The 11,925-nt window shown below is 43.2% G+C and overlaps 1 protein-coding gene across 1 annotated transcript; it reads right to left on the minus strand.

Annotated features, from left to right (window-relative positions):
- Positions 1 to 173: 173 nt before the first annotated feature.
- LOC145404354 (calpain-A-like) lies at positions 174 to 11,896 on the minus strand. The gene is made up of 9 exons (XM_080275880.1): positions 11,802 to 11,896; positions 8,152 to 8,289; positions 6,693 to 6,876; positions 5,505 to 5,645; positions 5,063 to 5,182; positions 3,353 to 3,532; positions 1,207 to 1,341; positions 478 to 692; positions 174 to 387 (listed from the first exon to the last, which is right to left on the minus strand). The coding sequence occupies exons 1-9, from the start codon at positions 11,894 to 11,896 to the stop codon at positions 174 to 176; spliced, it is 1,422 nt and encodes a 473-aa protein (XP_080132006.1).
- Between the last annotated feature and the right edge of the window lie 29 nt (positions 11,897 to 11,925).

Raw genomic sequence — 11,925 nt, forward strand, 5'->3', positions numbered from 1 at the left:
TCTCGGTGTTCAAACTGCACATGTTATTGTTGTTGTTATTATTATTATTACTGTTGTTATTGCTATTGTTAATGTTATTGTTATTGATGTTTTTGTTATTATTGCTGTTGTTGTTGTTGCTGCTTAACTCCGGTCTGTCTGGCCGAGCAGATCCGTCAACCGCAGGCAAGCAACTACTGCTGTGGGCCCGCTTTGCAGTAGGTACACCGGGCAGGGGATCCGGCGCCCCCTTGTGGTAGAGAGTGCCTCACGAGAGTCGGAGCAGCGTCCTTCCCACGGCGTGGTGAAGGGAAATATATGAGGAGGTTTGGCCCCCTGGTGGACACGGTAGCTGCTCCTCTTCGAGTGCACAGTGCCACCACATGTAGGCTCCTCGTCAGCACCTGCCTATAATGTGAATATTATAAAGATATAGTACATAGATTTCAGTGTGCTTGTAATGTTCAAAATGTGTATAATTATAACGGGTGTACTCACTCCATGGTGGCGGCCTTCTCACAGAACACCCTCAGGAGGAACTCTGCCTCCTGGTCCGGCTTGACAGTGCACGGAATGATGACGTAGCGGCCTGGGTCCAGCCTGAGCCGGTGGGTGACGGTGCGGGTCTTCTTGAACTTGCTGAGGAACACCGGTTTGTGAACCCGCAGCCACTTCTCAGGTAAGGGGGTGGGCGCTGCTTCCTTCTCACCAACCTTTACACCAATGATAATAATAATAATAATAATAATAATAACAATAACAGTAGTAGTAGTGGTGGTGACAATAATAGTGATGATGATGATGATGGTGAGAGTAGCTGATATGACTGATAAAACTGACCGGTGAAGACAACGAAAGTGACGCTGATAATGATGATGATGATGATGCCGCGAGTGATGGATATAGTGATAAAAATGACGGGCGAAGACGACGACAGTGATGATGATGATGGTGATGATAATGATGATATGGTGATGATGATGATGATGACGCTGAGAGTGATGGATATAGTGATAAAGGGCTAAAACGACGACAGTGCTGATGATGGTGATGATATGGTGATGTGATGATGATGATAATGATGATGATATTGATGATGGTGATGATAATGATGACTATATGGTGATGATAATGATATGATGATGATGATGATGATGATATGATGATAATGATATGATGATGATGATGATGATATGATGATGATACTGTAATGACCTCTTCTCTGACCTTATACACACACACCCCCAGAGTGAGCAGTTCCAGCTTGTGCAATCGCCTGTGCTTCTGCGTGAGGGAGAGGACCACTGTGCACGCCCCCCCTTCCTCGGGGTCGTCGTCCCCCTCCGTCAGGTGCAGAAGGTACTGGGGGTTGTTGCTGAATAGGGCTGGGGAGAGAAGATTAAACTTACTGGCTTAGACTCTCTCTCTCTCTCTCTCTCTCTCTCTCTCTCTCTCTCTCTCAGAAGGTACTGGGGGTTGTTGCTGAATAGGGCTGGGGAGAGAAGTTTGACTGGTTTGGTTTCTCTCTCTCTCTCTCTCTTTCTTTCTCTCTCATTTCGGTAAGTTTTCATTTTACACTCTTACTTACGCTGTTTCCAAAGCATTGTACAGGGTGGTTCTTATATGACGCTTCTCATTCACTGCTGGCCGATTTCCCGCATGTTGCAGGAACGGCTATACACTCAAAAGCTAAAAAAATGCCTGAACACGTGGCCATGGTGTAGGGTCGCATCCAGCAATTTGAAAAACGAGGGAAGGGGAGCGTGATTCTTGGGTATTACAAGTTTGAAAATTCACGCTGACTTATTACCAAATTCCTCATAATTTATCAGATCCCACTTTTCATTGGCAGGATTCTGTAATAACAGTTATATATTTATTGCTTTTGTGTCGATAAATAACACTGAATATTTTTAGCACAAATAAATCATTGGTCTGCCGAAAATGCTGTGAATAGTATGTACGATGGTGCAAAGGCTGCAGTGCGTGTGGATGGTGAACTAAGTGAATTTTTCTCTTTGAAGGTTGGGTTGAGACAGGGATGTGTCATGTCTCCATGGTTGTTCAATCTGTACATGGATGGGGTAATAAAAGAGGTACAAGGTAGGGTAGTGGATGTTGGAGTGGCCCTGGTGAGAGAGGATAGTGTTTGGAAACTCCCTGTACTGTTGTTTGCAGATGATACTGTGTTGTTGAGTGAAGACGAAGGGGAGCTGCAAGGCTTGGTGGATGAGTTTGGGAGAGTGTGTAAGAAACGGAATCTAAAGGTGAATGTAGCGAAGAGGAAAGTGATGGTCTTTGAGAGAGGTGAAGTCAGTGAATGGACAGCGAGGTTGGATGGTGAGGAATTGGAAAATGTGAGTACGTTTAAGTACTCGGGTAGTGTGATGAGTAAGGATGGAGGTTTGGAGGGTGAAGTGCTTGAAAGGGTACAGTAGGGAAGAAAGGTTGCTGGTTCTTGAAAGCAGTGATAAGAAACAGGGAAGTGAGCATGGAAGTGAAAAAGTTACTACATGACAGTATTGTGATACCAACTCTAACGTATGGAAGTGAAGCTTGGACGATGTTGGAAGGACATAGGTCAAGAGTTAGAGCAGTGGAAATGAGTTATTTAAGAGGAGCCTGTGGAGTCACATGGAGAGACAGGCTGACGGATGAGGATATAAGGGAGCGTTGTGGTGTGGATGTGGATGTGATAGGAAGCGTTATGAGGAACACACTGAGGTGGTTTGGCCATGTGGAGAGGATGGAGGGTGAAAGACTGACGAAGAGAGTGTATGTGAGTGAGGTGGAGGGGGGAAGAGGGAGGGGGAGGCCGAGGATGAGATGGAGGGATGGAGTGGAGAGGTATATGAGAGAGGGGGGTGTGAGTTGGGATCAGGGCAGTGAAATGGTGGGGGACAGGGCGACTTGGAGGCGATTTGTTTGTGGCCACCCCAAACGGGATTGAGGCGTCTGGCAATAGATAGATAGATAGACCCTCTCCCCCCTCTCCATCGAAAAAATCCTGCCTGAGATGGATGTGAAAATAGTACGTAGCGAGTCATTTCAGAGCCATTACAGTGTGTTTGGTGTAGTGATTGTTAGTAGTTGGATGAAGTAATACTGAACAGAGATGCACACGAGGACACCTGTTTCAACATTCTTCGGTCTTAAATTTCAAAATATACGGGGCTTATAGCGTTTAGATAATTTTGGTGATATGATGCTAAACAGGGCAGTGAAATGGCGGGGGACAAGGTGACATGGAGGCGATTTGTTTGTGGCCACCCCTTACGGGATTAAGGCGTCTGGAAATAGATAGATACTTAAACAGAATCCTTGTATACGCACTGCAGTTAAGTGGCGGTCCTCCTGCGGTAGAGTTCCTGACCCATGACCCGTTGTAGTTGACCTCCTCCCACACCTTCCTGCCCCGCACCTGGCCCGACCTGACCTGTTCGGGGTGGAGCATGACCTGTTGCACCACGTCGGCCAGGCAGTACAGGTGGTCACGCGATGCCACGTCCAGGGATTGGGGGCTGAGGCTGGTGATGGAGACCTCCTCGAAGTGCTTGAGGAACGCCTGGGGATGATAGTGATGAGGTTAAAAACACACACACACACACACACACACACACACACACACACACACACACACACACACACACACACACACACACACACACACACACACACACACACACACACACACACACACACACACACACACACACACACACACACACACACACACACACACACACACACACACACACACACACACACACACACACACACACACACACACACACACACACACACACACACACACACACACACACACACACACACACACACACACACACACACACACACACACACACACACACACACACACACACACACACACACACACACACACACACACACACACACACACACACACACACACACACACACACACACACACACACAGAGCAGTTTTAGGATTGTTTTTGAGGTTTGTTGAAAGCTGGATGTGTTTGTGAAGACCTGTGAGAGAGAGAGAGAGAGTGTTTGAGGTAAAATATCGAGAATTCTTATGATATGGAAATTGAAGTGTTTATGTGGTCGGTAGTTGAATAATTTTGTTGGATCATGAATTTGTTTTCATACAGATTTTCAAAAGTTTTATGTACAGTTTCAAGGGAATTTCAGTGTAAAATAACCAGAATATATTTTACTCGTATGTAGGATTTCAGTAATGTTTATATAGAAAGTGGAGAATATTTCAGTTTATACTAAAAATTATGTGTACAGATTAATTGTGTGGATAAAAATGCTGGCGATGTTCATTTACAGTTGTCAGGTATTTATATAGAATTTCAAAATGTTCAGAATTTGTCTATAGATACTGAATTAGAACGTGCGGGATGATATTTAGAGTTCGTCAAGAATGTATTTATGTGGTCAGACTAATACATTTCTATTAAATTTCAAGAATGTGCCAAAAAGTTTAAATAAGGTGTAGAATCCAAGCAGGCGAATATATAAAGAATGTAAAGTGTGTTTATACAGAATACTCTCCCTTACAGTGTTGGATTGGGAGGCCTTCACGTGGTGGCATGGCTATAACCAGGTGACAACATTACCCGGATATACAAACGTCCTTCAATCCCTGTTCCCTAGAAGGAGGATGGCGGATTCAGGGTGGTACCTAAATAGCGCTCCACTGCAAACTTGATTCATGGTGTCTTTCATGTTGTGGGAACGGCTCAATCTGCTGGTGTGGTCGTGGGTGTGGCAGTGGGAGTAGGAAACGAATGAATGATGCTCAGTAGGCGTTGATATCTTTTGTGTTGTGTGGATGGCTGAGTCTGCTGGTGTGGGCGTGGGTGTGGTAGTGGGAGTAGGAAATAAATAACTGATGCAGAGTAGACATTGATAACACTGTCTGTCTGCTGGTGTGGGCGTGGGTGTGGCAGGAGGGGTAAGAAATAAATAAATAATGCAGGATAGACATAACTCTGACTGAACCACCCCTACAACACACAAGAAAGTACCTGCTGGAGTGGAAGAGAAGTGTTAAATGTGACCCACCCTGCAAAGTCCTATCCCTTACCACAAACGTCATCCAGAATTCGCCATCCTTGTCGACGGTGTGTTGTAGCCGCTTCTTCTCGTCCTCAGGCACCAAACCCCATTCCTCTGAGTCGTCACTGAAGGCGCCTCTCCACTCCATCTGGAGGGAGAGAAAAGGTGATTAGTTTTCCTCTGTAAGGTACTTGTTTTTTTCTGTTTTTATCATCATCATCATGGGCGATTTGGTGGGTGGGGAAGAGCCTTCATCTTTGTTCTGTGTGTATAGACAAACTCTTGAAGAAGCTGGCAGTCATTGTCCATCTGGCTCATTGTAATTCTCCATTTTTGTTTTCAGGTTCTTAGGTTCATACAGCGACACCATTGGATCTGGACGGTTGAGGACAAGAACTTCTATGGGTTACAGTGATGCAGAACTCCTTCCCGCACCAGCAGGGTTTTGGTGTGGACGCGATCCTACTTACATCGTCTCCCCAGGGGTTCCTGAGCCGGACAAGGTCAACGTGAGTGGTCCATGGTGATGTGACCTTGACTTGCCTGACCCCGGTGACGCAGTACCCATGACCTGACACCAGCCCGCACTCCAGCTCCTCGTCACTTTTGCCCTGTGTGTGAAAGAGATGTTAGTTTCTTACTTAACCTAACATAAGAACATAACAACATAACCAGACTCATATGACACAGTACCCATGACCTGACACCAGCCCGCACTAGTGACGTCATTATTATTAGTATTTATGAAGAATGACTAACATATTATGAAGAATTGTCAGTAATAGTTGCCACGAACTGGTTATTGTTACTAAGATTCGCATATCACTGGCAGAGATTGCTTTTACCTACATTGTCAAGTACTAAAGTCATTCGCCTCTCCTGCCTCTATTTCATCGCTGGATTTATAGACGTTTAATGTTACATAGTGGAGTGACGTGCATATAATCATCTGTGTGTGATAGTATCCATCTTTATCCCCTACGTCACATTCAAGCATTTATGAATCTGACAGTGAGAGAGGAAAGGAAGGCAGACGGACATTTGCATTTTGACTACATGGAAGGACCAGTGCTTACACTTCTATTGGCTGTTGTTTACTGTTGTTAGATATTGATTAATAATGTTAGGAATTTTTGTTAATATTGTCGTGATGATGATGATGATGAATTGTATGTTAATTTAGATTCATACTAATCCTATTTCCTATTACTTAATTTGAGTGAGTCATTAACAAATATTTCCTGTTGCTGAGAGTTCCTCCTCACGATTGAGAATTGCTTATAATCAGAAATTGCTTATGTAAATGTGTATACTATGGAGGAAAATAGGGTTAGGGTGATGATGATTTTTATTTACAGTTGGAGAGGGAAAGGTAGGCCAAGGGTGAGATGGAGGGATGGAGTGGAGAGGTATATGAGAGAGGGGTTTGTGAGCTGGGAGCAGGGCAGTGAAATGGCAGGGGACAGGGCGACATGAAGGCGATTTGTTTGTGGCCACCCCTTAAGGGAGTAAGACGTCTGGTAATAGATAGATAGATTATTATTATTATTATTATTATTATTATTATTATTATTATTACGGTGATGGTAACAACTACAGTGATGGTGATGATGACACGCATGTAAATTAATAACCAGGCGTTGTGGAAGGCAACTGACCGCAATCTTGGGCACATTACAGGTGAGGAGTGAGCCACGTTGACTGGCCTGTGCCATGATGGAGAACAGGTTGTCTGGGGGCGCTTCCACCTGCAACATGAACCGCTCCGTCACGCCCCCTGTCAGGTCCTCAGTAGCCTCGTAGCATTTACCAGCGTTCAGGGCGCCGTAGGAACCGTGAAGCCTGTAAGAGTGAGGTAAGAGGGAAGTTATGTATAATACATGACTCTAGAGGCGCTGATGAGGAGCCTACACGTGGTGGCGTTGTGCACCCTGGATGGAGCAGCTGTGGCATTTACCCAGGCGCCAGACCTCTTCACATTTCCCTGCACACACAAGGGGGGCACCAGATCCCTGCCCAGTGTATTTGCATTAGTGGGACGGACCCACAGAAGCAGTTGCCTACTATTGGTCATTGGGTTAGCTCAGCCGGACGCACCAGGGTTAACCAACAATACCAGCAAGATGAGTCTAGAGGTGTCCAGTACAAGACAGTTAAGCAGGCCAACAGTAGCTTATTGCCTTTATTAGGACAGAATATTTTTTCAGTCCAAGGGGAGCTGTACGATTTCACTACTCATAAGCTGTTCTTTTCATCCTAGTATTAATAGTATATAGTATGTCCTGCTTCTTATCCTGCTACTTCTGTCCTCGTCCTTTAAATGTACAGTGTATTTTATTTTATTTTTTCTTTAACACTCCAAGAGAACTTCGTAAGTATGTTGCTGGGATTTTATATACTTTAATGGACTTGCATCTTAAGTTCCTGTTTGGGTAATGGTACAGTACTTTCTTATTGCAACGTACCAGTAGTGTAAAAATTTGGACTAGGCCATCTATACGCATTTGAATTTGATAAACCTTTAAATACATAACATGCACTCCTTCAATTTCTCTAAATTATGTTTTTAGACTATTCAGCCATTATAGAAGAGATTTTGATGAGGTGAACGTAATTGTTTGGCGGTCCTTTTTTTTTTTATATATATAAGTTTTGCTTTGGAAATTGGTGCCAAGCCTGAAAGATTTAAAAGATCATATATAGCTTTAAACATAGCATATTTTTTTCTTATTTATAGTAATATAAGTATTCACACAGAAGGAAAGCTGGCTCATTCACTGAAGTTTTTGTGTCGAGTGCTGGTGAATTTCTTTGGAGGAACTGGTGCTCTTGGGAAGCAAAAGAGTGAATTATTATTATTATTATTATTATTATTATTATTATTATTATTAATATTAATCCTACTCCTCCTCTTACTACTACTACTACTAGTGAATCAATTTATTTTTATTTTTATTATTATTATTGTTATTATTAGTAGTATTATATTATTATTATTATTATTATTATTATTGTATTTATTATTATTATTATTATTATAATTATAACTGTTTTATTTTTTCTCTAATATCACAAAACAGGCCTAGTGTAAGGAGCGAATGCACACAGACTACCCACTTAGCGAAGGCCTTCTCCAGCAGCGCAGACCAGAACTCGGCCAGGTTGGATGATCGTGAGAAGCAGAGGTGGCCGATGTGGGAGGTGGGCAGCCTGTCATCCACCACCACACTCACCCACTCACCCCCTTGCCAGAACCTGTAGCAGAGGTAGGGGTCATTACACTCATTTTACTCTAACTTGGCAGGGATTACACACTCTCTCTCTCTCTCTCTCTCTCTCTCTCTCTCTCATGGGCACAATCAGGAGGAAGACACAAGGCCCCTCCCTCCCTCCTAACAGCAAGCTGAATGGGAAGGCAGTAATTCAGTAGGTATATATATTTTAACTGATTCATTTAGGCACTACTGATTATTCCCTGGACTGCTTCTTGTACAGTTTAACAAAGTGGATAATTTTTTGTTGTTTTATTAATGTAGGTACAATTATAATAGTCTCCAAGCTGCTATATGAAAAATAATGGCAAGCAGAATTCAATCTTTCCCCCATAACAAAATCCTGACTGCCTTTGCCTCTGTTGGAATCTGGTACGATTGAATTTACTCTTTTCAATCAACTTAACCAAACATTGCTATTTCTTCACTTCAGTTCCTAAACCTGTAAGACTGAATTCACTCTTTTAACTTTTTGAGGAGGGGAGAGGGAGGGGGGAGGCCAAAGATGAGATGGAGGGATGGAGTGGAGAGATGTATGAGAGAGGGGTGTGTGAGCTGGGAGCAGGGCAATGAAATGGCGGGGGACAGGGCGACATGGAGGCGATTTGTTTGTGGCCACCCCTTACGGGATGAAGGCGTCTGGCAATAGATAGATAGATAGAATTTTAACGACCTAGAATTGCGTTTTCTCCACAACTTAAAATACACGTTGTTGATCAGGAGCTCTGCCACCAAACCACCAAGCGTCTTTGATAATTATTTAAGTACAGGGATTTATATCAAAGAGGCAGGAAGGATATACAAAGAAGTGTGTTAATCCTCCTCCCCTTGAAACTTGGGATTTATGTATGGGAAAGAAGAGTGTAAATTTCTTGTCTTTTTCTTCCAGGATTTACAAAGAAGTGTATTAATCCCCCCTTGAAACTTGGGATTTATGTTTGGGAAAGAAGAGTGTAAATTTCTTGTCGTTTTCTTCCAGGATTTACAAAGAAGTGTATTAATCCCCCCTTGAAACTTGGGATTTATATATGGGAAAGAAGAGTGTAAGTTCCTTGTCTTTTTCTTCCAGGATTTATAGAGAAACGCATTAATCCCCCCTTGTAACTTGGGATTTATATTTTTCAGGGAGAATAAGAGACATGGAGATTTTTGCTGTATTCTTGTCTTGTCTAACACTATAAATAAATAAATAAGTAAATATAAATACAAATCATTCACGACAGAAATGAATATTGGTGTTACTGATTGAGGGTGTGTTACTAGTGTTATTTAATGAAGGTGTTACTGAAGCTGTTCCTGACTAAAACTGTTACTTATTATTATTATTATTATTATACTGAGGTGGTTTGGCTATGTGGAGAGGATGGAGGGTGAAAGACTGACGAAGAGAGTGTATGTGGGTGAGGTGGAGGGGGGAAGAGGGAGGGGGGGCCGAGGATGGGATGGAGGGATGGGGTAGAGAGGTATATGAGAGAGGGGGGGGGTGAGTTGGGAGCAGGGCAGTGAAATGGCGGGGGACAGGGCGACGTGGAGGCGATTTGTTTGTGGCCACCCCTAACGGGATTGAGGCGTTTGGCAATAGGTAGATAGATAGATTATTATTGGACATGTGGAGAGAATGGAGAATGAAAGACTGACTAAGAGGGTGTATGTAGGTAGTGTGGAGGGAGGGGAAGACCGAGGATGAGGTGGAGGGATGGAGTTGAGAGGTATATGAGGAAGAGGGGAGTGAGTTGCGGGGAAGGCAGTCAAATGGTGGGTGACAGAGCGACTTGGAGGCGTTTTGTCTGCGGCCACCGTTTGCGGGATTAGGGCGTCGGGCTATAGATAGATAGATTATTATTGTGGATGGATTATTATTATTTTCATTAATTTTATTTTTCCTTCCTCTGTTCTGATATTGTTTAAAAAAGATACTGAAGATTTTGTGTGTGTTATACTGAAGATGTTTTATTTAATGAAACTGTTACTTACTGAAGGTGTTACTTAATGATACGGTTACTGAAGGTGTTACTTAATGAAACTTACATACTGAAGGTGTTACTCAGGGTGTTATTTAATGAAACTGTTATTTATTGAAGGTGTTACTTAATGATACGGTTACTGAAGATGTTACTTAAGGTGATACTTAATGAAACTGTTACATACTGAAGGTGTTACTCAGGGTGTTACTTAATGAAACTGTTACTTACTGAAGGTGTTACTTAAGGTGTCACTTAATGAAGCTGTTACTGAAGGTGCTACTAACCTGAAGTGGAAGATGCCAGCGTAGTTGTGTGTGAAGGACTGGTCTCGTGGCACAACCCTTTTTAGTAGGCCTGGGTTGAGGGTGATGGCAGAGAGAGCTGACACGAACCAGCAGTCACCTGAGAGAGAGAGGTTTGGTGAGAGAGAGAGAGAGAGAGAATAGTACTGGAATAAAATGTCAGTAACGTAGGAGAGAGAGAGAGAGAGAGAGAATAGGACTGAAATAAAATGACTAATTATACTCTTTTTACCTTAACTTGGCCAAGATTTTCATCCTTATGCAGCATTGTGTGTGTGGGAAGGGGTATAAGGCGGGTATCAGGAGGGGGTATAAGGCGGGCATCAGGAGGGGGTATAAGGCGGGCATCAGGAGGGGGTATAAGGCGGGCATCAGGAGGGGGTATAAGGCGGGCATCAGGAGGGGGTATAAGGCGGGTATCAGGAGGGGGTATAAGGCGGGTATCAGGGGGGGTATAAGGCGGATATCAGGGGGGGTATAAGGCGGTGTTCCTGTATTACGAAGCCTTATACGTGTTATCTGTGACGGCTGACAGCTACCTAATAACCAAACCGGGATTACCTTCAACTTCCAGTTACTAGGGTGGTTGTGTGTGTGTGTGTGTTTATCTTTGTCTATTTGTGTGTGTGTGTGTGTGTGTGTGTGTGTGTGTGTGTGTGTGTGTGTGTGTGTGTGTGTGTGTGTTATCTTCGTCTATTTGTGTGTGTGTGTGTTATCTTCGTTTATTTGTGTGTGTGTGTTTGTGTTTTATAATTGCGTGCGGTATTTTGACAAGATAATCGATACCAAACGATTTAATATTGCGATAAGGCTAATCCACACCGTAAGCGTTAAGCCAGTGGGTGATAAGGCGCCTTAGCGAGAAAGTCTTAAGTACAGCCTTGAGGTGCCTTGTAGTTATGTAGCCAGTGGGAGCGGTAAAGATTAAAATTATACCTTTGTAGTAGTGGTTTTAGTAATAGTAGTAGCAGTAGCAGTAGTAAAGAGTCGTCTGGTTATAAGCTAGATGAAATGGCCAAGTTCCCAGCAAGATTGTTAATGAAATGTAAGAATAATAAGTTGATAAATCCTATTGGTTGTAAAGACCTCTGAGCTTAATTAAATCGTGTGGCGTTACTAGACCATAATAAAGTATGTCCTTCAGCCGATCGGTTAGTGGAAATTGTTTCAAACTTTTTCGGTCGCAGAACTGGTGTAAATCGCCAGGTGCCAGCCAGAAAAAAACATACAGAGGGTACTGTACACTTGCAGCAAAAAGTATGGTTTCCCACTTGGCACGAGACATTCCTACACTACAGGCGATGGTTATTGCAAAATGTCCCATGATTGCAACCATCACTGCTAGACCTACTT

The sequence above is a fragment of the Coenobita brevimanus genome, chromosome 7 (assembly GCF_032717465.1).
Source record: "Coenobita brevimanus isolate Jiangsu-jjx chromosome 7, ASM3271746v2, whole genome shotgun sequence".
NCBI classification, from domain to species: domain Eukaryota; kingdom Metazoa; phylum Arthropoda; class Malacostraca; order Decapoda; family Coenobitidae; genus Coenobita; species Coenobita brevimanus.

What these genes read in the sequence shown, in the direction of transcription:
- LOC145404354 (XM_080275880.1), bottom strand. Translation starts at nt 11,896, where the DNA reads ATGGGACATTTTGCAATAACCATCGCCTGTAGTGTAGGAATGTCTCGT. An exon ending in TGGGGGTGTGTGTGTATAAG is followed by an intron (nt 693 to 1,206) that starts GTCAGAGAAGAG and finishes ATTGGTGTAAAG; the next exon opens with GTTGGTGAGAAGGAAGCAGC. An exon ending in GAGAAGGCCGCCACCATGGA is followed by an intron (nt 388 to 477) that starts GTGAGTACACCC and finishes TTCACATTATAG; the next exon opens with GCAGGTGCTGACGAGGAGCC.